Below are 15,623 nucleotides of genomic sequence, written 5' to 3'. Positions count from 1 at the left end.
CATTAATTTTTGTTTTAATTGCTCTTTTACTCTCAGAGATTGCCAAAAAGTTGATATGGAAAGCTAAGAACAATTTCTTGTTATTTCTATAAAAAAAATAATAATAATTGACCTTTGAAGGGTTGTTTCATGTTATTCAGGTGACAGTAACCCATAGACCTCATGTTTCATGTTATTCAGGTGACAGTAACCCATAGACCTCATGTTTCAGTTTCAGTTTTAAAACTTGTCTGTTTCATGCATCTTTTTCACAGGATAGACCCGAATTTAAGGAAATTGTGCCAATCTTGGAAGAATGTAGACAAACTCAAGTGGCAGCCCTCTTGAATAACACCGAAGTGCCTTCTCTGGAGAATGACGGAGGGGCGGAGGATGCCCAGGCCACACCCCCGATATCTGGGAATGTGATGGCACTGCGCACACACTGGGAAATGGAGGCTACCAAACATAGGTTTGTTGTTGTGTGTTGAAGCTTTATTGAATTCTACAATAGGAAAAGAAAAAAGTGGGCAGAATTTACATCGGCAGTCCTCAGAGCTTTAATCATGTAGGCACACCAATCGCAGTAGTATCTTCGTTCCATGTGTGTGCACGTTTCTGTTTATAATGCCATTTTGTGATTCTGAATATTTGTTGGAGTACTTAGGGTTACAGTAATAGTTTTTGGAACTGCAAAGAACATGCACTAACCCATCAAAGTAATTCATATCCTTATGTGGAGTCACACAATAGAACTTTATTTGTCTTTACTGATGTCCACGACAGACCTAAGTAGTTAAAACAGGTAGTGACAGATCCATCGCCAAATGTGTGAATGTCATGGGTCCTCGGAAATGACCTTTAAAAACGGATGTCCCGTGTCACAGTAGATGTGGCACGCTAAAGAACCCTCACTACTCAATGGCCGTAAGCGCCAAGCAAAGGCCTTAATTTGAAGCCCTTCACCGGTCTTGTTGACGTCTCCATATGAGTGAAAAATTCTCGAGAGAGATGTTAAACAAGATACCATCAATCAATCTTTACTGATGTCAAAATATTTCAAGTGAATATAGCAAAATTTTGAAATACACTCTCTTTGATTAATCAATAGACTTCAATTCATAAATGCTTCAACAGACTTGTACATGTAATTTGGACAATAGCTTGCATTATAACCTGCTTCTGTTTACATCAAAACATAGGAAATTATAAATGCTACTCAACTAAGCTTTGCTTGAGTTACCATGTTCTATATTTCACAATCCTCAGGAAAAAAGCATTTTAAAAAGTCTTAAAACCCAAAATTTGAAAAGTAGAATTGTTCGTAGATTTCATTTTTGGTTTGAAAAAGCTGAAAAACTATGTTTGACAAATTTGTTATCATTCACATGGATCTTATTTTTAAAAGAAGCTGCATCAGCATAGTACAGTCATTCTAAATAATCCATCATAAACCCACGACACTGGGAGCCCTGAGTTGAATAGATTTAAATCTTCGCCATACCAGGAAGCCATCATTTAGGTTTTGTCATATCAGACTCGGTGATTGTGGTGGTGCAGAAGATTCTCAAATGATTACACTGTATATCTTGTCCCCTTGGAAGAATTTATCCTCTTAGAAGGTGCATGGCCCTTCATTTGAATGCATTCTGAAGTATTAAACCATGTTGAAAATGCTCCAGTGACTTTAGAGATGATGTCTAAAATGTGAAGCTGCAGATCTACGCATTATAAAGAACTTCCATTTATGGCACAACTTTTTCTGCATGCAATTCAGATGTTATATCCATAGTTTTTCATTGCTTCCTCAAGATCTTAATCACAAGGACTCTCTAACATATTTCTCCCTGCACTTGTTTTAAGACATGCCTTCAAACATTTACTTGAGTCCCTTTTCAGTAGTTTTAGAGAGGAAGTCTACAATGTGAAATGTCTAACTGTGTTACAGACAGCCAATAGACAAAATTTCAATCAGAATTTTAACTCAGATTAGATACCCATGAACTGAGTATTTTGTTATTTTTATTCAAGTAGCAGTGTTCCAATCGATGAACTGAGACGCAGACTGCAGTATCCCCAGGTGGATAAGAATGGCTATGTCTCGGACCCACTGAGTACACTGGGAATTTCTGTCACCATAGAGCAAACAAAAAAACTTCTGGAGTCTGCCTTCAACCAGAGTCAGTCGTAGGGAAGTTTTAAAAAAAACCCTCAAAGAATAGGCTTGTCATCAGTCTGTTGTATAGAAATTACTATGATTATAAAAGAGATAACCATCTTATGCTAGAATACAGAAAATGGCAAGAAATTAATATCATTTATGATGTCATAATTTTGAATTTAAGTCATATCTATGATGTCATAATTCTGAATCTTTTTTGGCTGTTTTGCATTGGAATTCTTGCCCAAAGTACACTAGTTTAGAAGGTAAAGCAGAAATTTGGTGGTTAAATAAAGCTTTTATCCTATACATATGATATATAGTTCCCTATTACAAAGAGCATTCAGTAACTGTCTTAATTTTTGAATAATTGTACATGTACTACGGGTTTTTTGAAATTGGAAATGTCAGTATATTTTGATTTTACCTGCATTATTGCACTGCAGCAAAGTTTCTATCAGTGTTCAGATTGATGAATGGTAGACTGAGGGAATGCCTGCATGTTTGACAGTACTGTAGATTCCTTAATATATGTGAGGAATTTATTAACGCATTATTTCATGAGAGGCACCACACACAAAATAAAGTTACTCCCTTTTATTTTAATATTGCTGAAATGCTTCTTAAAAGTCTTGATCAGTAGACCACTTGCAAATTCATGATCACGGGATTTGACGTCCATAAGGCATTTTACGTTATTAAGTACTCACATGAAATGGTGAATCTACAATAATGACTTTGTCTGGCATCTGTCTGGGTAGATTTTGATACACTGCTACACTAGTGGGGAGAGCTCTTTGTTAAACTTTTATGATGATATTTATCTCTGTGAGATGCAACACCAAATGGTGAAAATCACACTTGCCAGGGTCACTCAAGGTTCAGGTTTCATGAACACCCTACTTCACCAGATGCATGAACTTTTCCTGGTGAACTTGAGTTTTCCTACCTTTATGATAAGGATTTATTTCTCCTTCAATTCTAGTCATTGATTTATCAAGTGCTTGTCATTATGGTATTGCGAAGGCACCCATCCGTCCATTTGCTTTTTCGTGTCTGGATTGTAACTTGTCAATTACACTCCAAGGCCTAGAACCATGAAATCTTTATTGTTGATACCTCTTTGGAGGAAGATGTGTTAATACCTATTTAAAACTAATAACAATATGGCCAGATATAAGTAAAACCCTGTTTGACTCAAAGCTTGGATTCTATAAGGTCTGAAATAAAAAAAAATGTCAGATGATGCATCTTATGGGGAGAACAACATTAAACTAAGTTTCTGCAACCTCAATTAGGCCTAAAATCATGAAACCTTATTACTTCATGCATATTAGATGCAAAGTCTGTCATGACTTTAAACTACAATGACTCTAACGGAAAAAATATTTTCTGACATTGTAGTTTTGAAATGGGGGCAATAGATACTTGTTTGATAAGAAGTTTTTTTTTATCCCATGCAAGAAGATTAAGAATTTTAAGACTTAGTGATTCTCTAATAGCGTACCTTAAAATGATTATCATTTTAATTAATAAATGCTTCAAATTTGCAAACCATTTTAGGTTTTGCATACTTTGGTATAAATGTAATTAATGAAGAGCATCATCATTCATTTTCAAGTACATTGTCGGAAAATAGTAATGATAAACTTCAATGGAATGCTTTGATGATATTGTTTTGTGAAATCTAGAAGACTGATTCTGTTTGCCCCTTGGGATCCATTACATAAGTCCGAGAAATACAAATGACTGGTTGACTGAAAGAAATGAGATTAATTTTCATGTTATAAGGCAAGAAGATTGTGTCTTTTCACTTGTTTTATCATGCTGTGTCACAAATGTAACAAGTGTTAATTATAAGACTTTTTTTTATAATTTATCTATGCAAGAGACAACATGAATGTAATTATTGTACAATTGGAGGAATTGACAGGTCAGATACTAGCATATTGTGACACTTTACACATATTTCTCAGTCTTTGTTAGTATTTTGTTAAAATTGATTACTTTGAGTTGCATCCTTTTTTAGTTGACATGAAAACACTCCTGTTATTTCCTTTTTTTTGACCAGGAATTTAACCAATGTAATGCAATTCAGTAATATAACGACCAATCTGATTAAAATCAGATCTTTGATCTGCTCCGCTACACTTAGTGTAGCGACATAACAATAACAGAGCGGATCAAAGATCTGATTTTAATCAGATTGTAATAACGACAGAACTGGTGACAGGGCCAGTAACCAGCTGTGATTTAATCCACGAACACCTCCTGATTTAGGGTATCATGTGTCGTGATGGTGCATTTTATTTTTACTGAAAGGGATTTTTTATTTATTGGACTGTATGATTTTTATTTGTATGATAGATGGAAATCCAAATCTTGTCACATTTTTTTCTTACATACATTATGGTTTAGATTTATGAATAATAGTCATATGTGTCTGCTTGTTACCACAGGAAGGCAATACAGGATTGTATTGTTGTTTAATCCTTACCAGGTAGATATATTTTTTAATTAAATTTTATATTGAACTATGACAAAAATTATATTAGATTTTGATTATTTCTTTACAAGCAAAATGTATGCAAATGATATGGAACAGATATCCACCTTATGTATTATTAATGGTTGTGCTGAGAATGTGCTCGTATCAAAACAAAATGTGCAATAAAAGACGTTTAGCATTTTCGTTCACTTATATTGTGTAATATGTGAAGAGTACAACGTATTTTCTGTTTGTACACAAGACATTTTGGACACTGGACAATTAAAATCTGTTTCGGACACTATATTTTTAGGTCACATAACTCAATCAGATGACCTATTTTGATTGTTTTTTTATCCATCTGCATGCGATATGTACTACGCATTAACATTCAGCCATTTTCTACTTCTTAGATGCTACTGGTCAATATTTTTTTTATTTTCCCGTGTATTTAGCCTATATAGGGTATGGGTAACAATGGTTTTGAATTTCATGGAGGGTCAACATAATCAAGACTAATTAGTATGCTGGAATGGACTAGCTGTAACAGGAATATCAGTTTTTCATTGGAATATATAGGAATTTTTTAAATAGTCTTCTACAGAAAGACAACGTTAGATTATCCGACTACATGTACATGAACCATTCGAGTAGAATATCCAACTTTGTGTATGTATTGTACATGTAGATTCAAGCTTGTTCACTTTAGCACCCCTTTGACCATAATTTTACAATGGAAAATATATGGAAATTGTTCTGATAGGAATCTTCTGAAGAACCACAAGAGTCCAGTTTGTCATATTGATGTGTAATGAATGTAAAAGGTAGTGAAGATTGACTTAGTTTATAAGAGGCTGGATTCATTCTTATTCTATGAAAAACCCGCATTGTGTAAATAGTTTGCAATTTTTCCTTTGCCAATTACAGCCTAATCAGAATATGTCCAGTTTTACGTGATCGTAAGTGAGTCGTTTCATTTTTTCGCCGTATGTTTCATTGAAAAATCAATTTTATTTAAAAACTTTATGCAGTCCATTTCCATATTTTTTTTCACTTGATTATGCAAAAAATTTTAAATTGTATTTTTCCAAAGATGCTAAGTAAATTGTGGTGCATAGATCATTTCGAATAATTTGTGAAATCAAGGCAAAATTTCTTGCCTCAAAATACTTAAATTTCAAGGTCAAGGTCGCATATGACATCAATCTTGACGACGCGTAAAAATTTTAAATGTATCGCTAACTATTTCCTTTAAATTTATTTTTGGCATGAAAAAAATATACGAAAACTTTTAATATTTAATGACATGTATGCGATGTGTCCTTTGATACGAAAGCTTAGTGAGGTCAAATTTAAAGTGTTGAAAAAAATAATATCGTTATTACGAGATAAAAAGTCGTAATTACGACTTAAGAAAGTCATAACAACGAGATTAAAGGTCGTAATAACAAGATATAATCTCTTAATTGTGATATTAAAAAGTATGAAAGAGATGAAAATCATTAAAGGAAACGCAAAAACGAGATCAGAGACTCTATAGTCAGTTCCAATATTTTCCCGGAGAGCTACAGATGCCAGGAATAAGCCGCGTCATTTTACGTCGGTTACAGATCTATTATGCTTAGTAATGAAATCATATTGCTCTGTAATAAAGTTCTATATAAACATACAATATGTTAGTATTAAATGGTTTGTATTGTTGTTGATGTGTTCTTGCAGTGAGAGTCGTGGTATCCTTTCTCCCAAGAGTCCTGCTTTTTACAAACACGTACTTAAACTACGTGTTCTTGTTCTTCATCCTCTTTCAACTATAGTCCAGCTGGACACGTCATTACTGGTGATGTTGATATAGTTGAAAATAAGGACCCGAAATCACTTATTTTAAAAAGGTCCTTTAGAAATGCTGAGAACGTCGGTCTTTCAATTGGTGACAGTACTTCATCTCTATTTTGAATTATGTCGAAGATTACCAGTATGCCAGACGATGGGCTAAATATGAAAAAGAAAAACTTCATACATTGTCAGGGTGTAGTAAAGGTATAAGAATATTAAAATCCCGTATTAGACGCACCAAAATAAAAATACGCACCATCTAGACTTCTTTGTTTAATAAAACAGAAGTGATCAAAGAATTGGGTAGGTAACATGAGGAATATGATTTGGTTCCACCTGACAAAGCTTGTAACAACTTTGTCTTTGTAGGGCTCATTATTACAGTTGTATTTTAAACGAACTTGCATTAATTCCACACTTGGTAATCGTACAGAACTACTTATACTCCAACTGACCTTTCAAAAGATGAAATTCTTCAAAATCAATCTTCATTTTTAGATACATTAATGGGACGGATAAATATGAGTTACTGGATTCCTAAACTTCACAAAAAAAACCCTACTAAGAAAGATACATTACTGGATCCAGTAAATGTTCTACCAAGTCCATTGCTCCTCACGAAAATATTAACAGTTGTGAAGGAGAAATTTCAAATGTATTGTGCCACAACATAGGCCAGAAGTGGTGTAAGTCAGTTGTGGATTCTAGAAAATTCTAAAGAGTAAATTTGAAATCGCAAAACATTTCTCAAATCAACATCAAAACGTATGACTTTTCAACACTTTACACGATCATTCCTCACGATAAATTAACGACTAGACTTTTTGACACCATAGGCAGTTGCTTCTTCCACAAAAGTGGAAGAAATATTCGAATCTAGTGACCAGTCATCTAAAAAAAAATTACTTTATTTAACACCACTCTGATTCCACGCACAAGTACTCTGAAGCTGAAATAAAAAATATACTGGAATTCCTTATTGACAATATCTTCGTAGTGTTTAATGATCAGGTCTTCCAACAATCTGTTGGGATTCCCATGGGTACGAACTGTGCGCCTTTGTTAGCTGCCCTGTTTTTATATTCTTGTGAAGCAGAGTTTATTCAAAAGCTTCTACACGAGAAGAAGAAATATCTTGTTGTGGCTATCATTTAAATATGTCAACGTCTTTTATCTATTCACAATAATCAATTTCATTCATATGTCGATTCGATATATCCCTGTGAACTCGAGATAAAAAGACACCACAGAGTCCCCCACATCTGCTTCGTACTTAGATATTTTATTGAAAATGAATATTAACGGCAAACTAACAACTTTATGATAAACGGAATATATCAGCTTCTCCATCGTCAACTTTCCATATTATTATGTAGCAACATTCCATTATCACCTACATATGGTGTTTATATCTCTCAACTAAGCTTGTTCTGCGTATGATCAGTTTTTAAATCGAAGCAGTCCTCTGAGCATCTTCGCTAGCCAAGGGTTTACGATCCGCTCCGCTTCTCTACAACCCTTGGGTGCGTTAGAACGATTTTCGTAACTTTGAGTGGCGTCCTCTAGCGGATGGAGAAAACAAACTGTTTGGTTTACATCATGTTCAACCAATGAAAATGTGTTTTCAGCTACACTTTGTGTGGTGTTAAAATAAAAACAGCTGTAACCAGTGAGTTACACTGTTTTAGATATGTAAATCATTTAAAATCAATGAACTTTTTTTTCGTCGACAATGGCTCATTGCACAGTCTACACACCACCATGTTGTATGGAGACTATGAAAATCTGATTAAATGGAAGCGTTTTGATGACAATAACTAATTGTTTACACACTCCTTCGACTTGCACGTGTTCTGACGTAACACGCTCTCTGCAGGGGACTTGGCCTGCATCCACTCATATGCAGGAAATTGTCACGAAAGTCGTGCTAACGCAGCCAAGGGTTGTAGAGAAGCGGGGCGGATCGTAAACCATTGGCTAGGGAAGATGGCTTCTGAGAAAGAAGTTGATGCTACAGGGGTTTCAACAATCTCGTTCAAAGCCAGCATTCTGCAAATTCTATGGTCGTTATAATGATCTAGTTTGCCAATACAACCTATCAATGGGTCAAATGCTGTCTGACGTGTAAGGCCGTTCTTGGCACACTGATTTTGACTACGGATTACTCCGTTTACCTGATTAAGACATAGAGTTCACGGCGGGTGTGACTGGTCGACAGGGGATGCTTACTCCTCCTATACACCTTATGCCACCTCTGGTATGTCCAGGGGTCCATGTGTGCCCAACTCTTTATTCTGTATTCCTTATAGAAGTTATGGGATTGATTACTGGTCGTTATCTTTCAAGCCGGTGCTCGCGTATTGATTTTGCAAATTCTACCCTTCAACTGGTTCTTGAGAACATATTTCAAGAATTTTCCAATGTATATTCATGTAAAGCTCTAAACCGTTGCATTGGCATTCACCCAGGAAACCATGGTTTAAGCAAACTTTAATCTATTCTTTGATTAATTGCTTAAAGTTGTACGTCCCATCGGGAAATGTTCACTTCTTTAGAGTAGCTTGGGGTGAAATGCCACAAATGTAGACCTATATGCAAGTGGTACATTGTACCCTGTAGACCAGGATTTTAAATTGTTTTGTACATATCAAGTTATATCATTTGTAAACCAATTTTTAATGTGCTTAAAGGAATGAATACGGTATTTGGAATAGTGAACTGGTTCATTATTGGAATAACGAATATCTCTGTGTGGTACTAGTTTTAAACCATTCCTTTATAGTTCCCCCGGACCCGTCAGTATGACCTCTTTCGTTGTTCTGCACTTTCCCATTCGATAAGACAGTGCTTGTCGCTTTTTGTTATAGTACATATAAATGCATGAATGTAATGTAATGGGCATAGGGATCGCTTCATGTGACGTGGGTCCCCACGAGGTCGGAGGCCAAGACTTTAGAGGAGATAAGGACGCGATAACTCGACACTAAGCCGGCGTGAGAGATAGCAGTAAGTACAAATTAAATTCACATTAACTTCCATTTCCTTCTGTTTGATTCAGTATTAACTTTTTATTCATATTAAAGGTGACATCAACATGAACAAGATCATCCTCATCGCCTGTCTGGTAGGGAGTGTGGTATGGTAAGTTCTATGTCCTCAACATCCTGTTCCAAAATGAAAAGAGGTTTCTAACTTTTCAGTTTTCTTATTTTATTTCTATGACTTATTCGTTAAACACAAGTTTTTGAGGAAGATTAGATAATATTTATTTACAGTCAGGTTTACAAACAGAAACTATATTGCATTTATTATCTGATCCATAGAATGCAACAGTTTTAAACATTGTTATATGAAATCTAATGTACAGTAAAATACTTATTTTCGTTGGGTTAAATATTTCGTGTTTAGAGAGGACTTGCAGACTAAATAGCCGACCGTAATTGTGGAGTTTCGATGCAGTAAAAAAATCACGCCCACGTGTCAGGTACTAATGTACATTATAGAAACATGATTACCGAGATATGAAATAATTCTAAGAAAAAGAGAAAAACCACCTTTCAAATCAAAAGCATGTAAAAAACGGGATTTGATGTACTAGATATAACGTACAACACTCGATTACGGTAGGGGTCATTTAGAGAAGGACCACAATGCACTCTTATTGCCTCGCAATAGATATGCTACGAGGAGCACTTTTAAGAGATATAGCAGTTTGCTCGTATGCGTGATCGTTTGTTCGACCTTGCTGTACACGATTTATAGCGATTACATCAAATAAATACATACTCATGTCTTCTGACGATATAGATATAAAAAGTTCAATGTTAGTAGATTGGAAATAAACAATGACCCTTTTGCACTTAATATACGGGCAAACTCACCATATAGAATTTGAGACTTTAAAAGAACATATTGGGAGTATTTGTCATTGTTTTAAAATTGCTCATAGGTTACAAAGTTTTGTCTTTAAACTGAAAATGGAACTTTTAAAAAAAAAAAGTGGGGGTTGTGGATAAAAGATTTGAATTATTGGCCAAAATATTAAATTTCTAATTTTCTATACAAAATTTAATTTACATAGACATTTATAAGAATTGGTATACAATTTGGAAAATATATCAACCAATTTTTTTTTTAGTAATCTCCGAGTATCTACTACTTGTATCATGAATTACAAAATTGAAATACACGTCCAGTAGTATATGTTGAAGATTGAAATACACGTCCAGTAGTATATGTTGAAGATTGAAATACACGTCCAGTAGTATATGTTGAAGATTGAAATACACGTCCAGTAGTATATGTTGAAGATTGAAATACACGTCCAGTAGTATATGTTGAAGATTGAAATACACGTCCAGTAGTGTATGTAGAAGATTGAAATACACGTCCAGTAGTGTATGTTGAAGATTGAAATACACGTCCAGTAGTATATGTTGAAGATTGAAATACACGTCCAGTAGTATATGTTGAAGATTGAAATACACGTCCAGTAGTATATGTTGAAGATTGAAATACACGTCCAGTAGTATATGTAGAAGATTGAAATACACGTCCAGTAGTGTATGTTGAAGATTGAAATACACGTCCAGTAGTATATGTTGAAGATTGAAATACACGTCCAGTAGTATATGTTGAAGATTGAAATACACGTCCAGTAGTATATGTTGAAGATTGAAATACACGTCCAGTAGTATATGTAGAAGATTGAAATACACGTCCAGTAGTATATGTTGAAGATTGAAATACACGTCCAGTAGTGTATGTTGAAGATTGAAATACACGTCCAGTAGTATATGTTGAAGATTGAAATACACGTCCAGTAGTACATGTAGAAGATTGAAATACACGTCCAGTAGTGTATGTTGAAGATTGAAATACACGTCCAGTAGTATATGTTGAAGATTGAAATACACGTCCAGTAGTATATGTTGAAGATTGAAATACACGTCCAGTAGTATATGTTGAAGATTGAAATACACGTCCAGTAGTATATGTTGAGGATATATTGAATGAAATCGCGTAGATTTCGGACTTTTTGATGGGTACATTGTAGTTATTTCCAAACCCTTTCAAAATTTGAATCGACATATAAGGTTTAAAAGTAATAAATGTATAATATTTTTGGATCGATGAAATAATTTTAAAAGTATTGGACCTTTTTAGCACCCTGATCTGCGCGCTGAGGAGCTAACATCCCTACAGGTTTTATGGATATTGCTTACTCAGAGGAAATTCTTTGAGTTTCTGTACAAGATTTAAGTTCTATATTTCTTATTCAAATCAAAACTTCCAAGAATGACACTTTACACAAAGCTCTGGGAGTTCATGGTGTTTTCGGTTCGTAGCCGACTACGTACCTAGTTAGTAGGGTAAAGACACGGTATTACAATGTCCTTTTTTACTCCCGTGTACATAGTACTTTAATTTCTGTGGAAACGAGGGGGATAGGAAAGACCGAATATAAATACCCCCCTCGTTTCCACAGAAATTAACAGTAATCCAGCCAATCTCATTCGTCGTTTGAAAACTGACACATGCGCAGTATCTTTACAAGACCACCATATTGCTACCACATTAACCTTTGTAGAAAATAGGATAAGTGTTGGGTAGAGTTCAACTGTTACAATACGTCATATAAGACTGGAACTCTCTCCGTTTGATTGCAACTCGGGTAACCAGAGTTCGAACCAAAGTATTAAACGAAGTGGCCCCAAGAAATGGAGAAGATTAAGATCACTGGAGTGGTTGATTTCTTTGCTGTGTCGTTAGAGCTTGGCTCCTACTGGGTTTGAAGTTTAAACACGATATAAAAGACCAAGGGAACTGGAATGGAAGATCCTAAATTTCTTGTTTCCTAATTTCTCAAAGGAAGTTAGAAGTCCTAAATGGAAAGTAATTTCATAGTACATATATACTTATGAAGTTAACATTTTGACATTAGTACATACACACTTATGAAATAAACACATTGACTTAGTACATATATACTTATAAACATTTTGATATAGTACACATATACTTATAAACATTTTGACACAGTACATATACATGTATACTTATGAAGTAAACATTTTGACATGGTATATATATTCTTATGAAGTAAACATTTTGACATTGTTTAGCCAAGACGATGGGTCGACTCTGTTACACAATCTATTCAACCAAATGGACCTCAATTTAGATGGATTTTTGTCAATGTCAGAGGCTCAGGAAGTTTTAAAAGCAATGGATTCAAACGGTAGGTTAGAAGTAAGTGTGGTGTAGTGTAGTGGTGGTGGTGGCGTGTGTGTGTATTTTTCTAAGGTGTAACACAATACTAATGTAATAAAATGACACATATTCAACATGTGTCCTAATCTGTAGAAGGAATTCATCAACATGTATACACTGCATTTAAAAAATGAGTTATATTTTTGATAGTGTATATGTTAGTTAGAAAATCAATAGCAATACCCGTTATTTTGAAATAGACGATAAGATGGTGACCGAGAAGGAGTTCTACCTTGGATTGGTTGACAGCGCCCCGACACTGTGGTATTGTGGCAAGACCTTCTACGCTGCTCTGGACGTAGACCATGTTCATTTGATTAAAGAACAGCACATCAACACCATCTACAGGGACATGGACACCAACCGTAAGTAGCGCAGACGTTAACCGTAAGTAGTGCAGACGTTAACCGTAAGTAAAGCAGACGTTAACTGTAAGTAGTGCAGGCGTTAACCGTAAGTAGTGCAGACGTTTACTGTAAGTAGTGCGGACGTTAACCGTAAGTAGTGCAGACGTTAACCGTAAGTAGAGCAGACGTTAACCGTAAGTAGTGCAGACGTTAACCGTAAGTAGTGCAGACGTTAGTAGTGCAGACTTTAACCGTAAGTAGTGCAGACGTTAACCGTAAGTAGAGCAGACGTTAACCGTAAGTAGTGCAGACGTTAGTAGTGCAGACGTTAATTGTGTATTTTGTGAGGGCTTCATTATCGTCATTTTGCAGTTTTATTGTAACATTTCAATTTCAGAAAATGGAATTGTGAGCGAAGAGGAATTCACTAATTACCTTATAAATGTGAGTTGGTATTTTACCACAAAATCTCACCGCATATAGTGTTTTACCACAATCTCACAATGTCTCCAACATTGTTGGCGAGGATTGATATTTTGCGAAACAGTTTCTTCATGTACAATTGATATTTCTCAAGGAGACATGAAAACACGTTGAATACGTGTACACACTATATGCATGTTTCATTGAATACACTGAATACGTGTAACATTGATTACACTGAATACATGTAACATTGATTACACTGAATACGTGTAACATTGAATATACTGAATACATGTAACATTGATTACACTGAATACATGTAACATTGATTACACTGAATACGTGTAACATTGAATATACTGAATACGTGTAACATTGAATATACTGAATATGTGTAACATTGATTACACTGAATACGTGTAACATTGAATATACTGAATACATGTAACATTGATTACAATGAATACATGTAACATTGATTACACTGAATACGTGTAACATTGATTACACTGAATACATGTAACATTGATTACACTGAATACGTGTAACATTGATTACACTGAATACATGTAACATTGATTACACTGAATACATGTAACATTGGACACACTGAATACATGTAACATTGATTACACTGAATACGTGTAACATTGAATATACTGAATACATGTAACATTGATTACACTGAATACATGTAACATTGATTACACTGAATACGTGTAACATTGATTACACTGAATACGTGTAACATTGATTACACTGAATACGTGTAACATTGATTACACTGAATACGTGTAACATTGAATATACTGAATATGTGTAACATTGATTACACTGAATACGTGTAACATTGGACACACTGAATACGTGTAACATTGATTACAATGAATACGTGTAACATTGATTACACTGAATACATGTAACATTGATTACACTGAATACATGTAACATTGATTACACTGAATACGTGTAACATTGAATATACTGAATATGTGTAACATTGATTACACTGAATACGTGTAACATTGGACACACTGAATACGTGTAACATTGGACACACTGAATACGTGTAACATTGATTACACTGAATACATGTAACATTGATTACACTGAATACATGTAACATTGATTACACTGAATACGTGTAACATTGATTACACTGAATACGTGTAACATTGAATATACTGAATATGTGTAACATTGATTACACTGAATATGTGTAACATTGATTACAATGAATACGTGTAACATTGAATATACTGAATATGTGTAACATTGATTACACTGAATATGTGTAACATTGATTACAATGAATACGTGTAACATTGATTACAATGAATACATGTAACATTGATTACACTGAATACGTGTAACATTGAATATACTGAATATGTGTAACATTGATTACACTGAATATGTGTAACATTGATTACAATGAATACGTGTAACATTGATTACACTGAATACATGTAACATTGATTACACTGAATACGTGTAACATTGAATATACTGAATATGTGTAACATTGATTACACTGAATATGTGTAACATCGAATATACTGAATACGTGTAACATTGAATATACTGAATACGTGTAACATTTATTTACGACATCATGTATTTCTGTTTGTCTGACTTTGGTGCTGGTCTGATTTACTGATACTCGAGAGCTTTGTATTACAGTTGGAAAAGGACTGCCGCACGAACGGACACATCAACCAGGCTAAAAGGTTTCTACCAAAACGATCCAGATAAACCAACCCTTGTATTCCAATGAAGTAAAATCTCGTTAAATCGATCGTTTATTGGATTGTTTATATTACTGTATGTATGGCGATCTGTCTGTTGACTGTTTTAAAACCAAAACGTTAAACTAACAAATATATTGTCTGATTTCAATGAGACTTCGTACAACATTCTGTATATGCATGTATATATTTATTTTCTATAGAAAAGCGTCCAGGCGTTTGTTGAAAGTATACACAAATGTTTGGATGATCGAGACTAATGATCAGACATGATCCCTCCCCACTGAAAAAATTCAAAACTGAAGAACTTACAAAACGAATGTTCATAAAGTGTTTAAAAGTTAAATGAGAGCAAATGTCCAATAGAT

General features: G+C 34.5%; 2 protein-coding genes across 4 annotated transcripts in view; both read left to right on the top strand.

Moving 5' to 3' along the window:
* LOC125681064 (serine/threonine-protein kinase TNNI3K-like) overlaps positions 1–4,829 on the top strand; it is a 32,131-nt gene extending 27,302 nt beyond the window's left edge. For 2 of the 3 annotated variants that reach the window (XM_048920971.2, XM_056154021.1), the window contains 2 exons: positions 255–451; positions 2,011–4,829. In XM_048920971.2, the coding sequence (XP_048776928.2) occupies positions 255–451; positions 2,011–2,170 (357 nt within the window). In that variant the 3' untranslated portion in view covers positions 2,171–4,829. The remainder of the gene's footprint in view (positions 1–254; positions 452–2,010) is intronic. The other variant, XM_056154022.1, reaches the window with a different exon arrangement.
* A 4,525-nt stretch (positions 4,830–9,354) lies between these two features.
* LOC125681601 (uncharacterized) lies at positions 9,355–15,305 on the top strand. Its single transcript, XM_048921764.2, has 6 exons — positions 9,355–9,467; positions 9,545–9,602; positions 12,587–12,702; positions 12,935–13,099; positions 13,479–13,525; positions 15,191–15,305. The coding sequence occupies exons 2-6, from the start codon at positions 9,556–9,558 to the stop codon at positions 15,260–15,262; spliced, it is 447 nt and encodes a 148-aa protein (XP_048777721.2). The 5' UTR covers positions 9,355–9,467; positions 9,545–9,555; the 3' UTR covers positions 15,263–15,305.
* Positions 15,306–15,623: the final 318 nt, after the last annotated feature.

The sequence above is a fragment of the Ostrea edulis genome, chromosome 2 (assembly GCF_947568905.1).
Source record: "Ostrea edulis chromosome 2, xbOstEdul1.1, whole genome shotgun sequence".
Taxonomy (NCBI): domain Eukaryota; kingdom Metazoa; phylum Mollusca; class Bivalvia; order Ostreida; family Ostreidae; genus Ostrea; species Ostrea edulis.
This window is presented reverse-complemented; position numbering and strand designations above follow the sequence as displayed.

Excerpts from the sequence above, each read along its gene's own strand:
- LOC125681601 (XM_048921764.2), top strand. The coding sequence starts at position 9,556 with ATGAACAAGATCATCCTCATCGCCTGTCTGGTAGGGAGTGTGGTATG. Across the intron at positions 9,603-12,586 it reads CTGGTAGGGAGTGTGGTATG|CCAAGACGATGGGTCGACTC; the intron begins GTAAGTTCTATG and ends GACATTGTTTAG. Across the intron at positions 12,703-12,934 it reads AAAAGCAATGGATTCAAACG|ACGATAAGATGGTGACCGAG; the intron begins GTAGGTTAGAAG and ends ATTTTGAAATAG.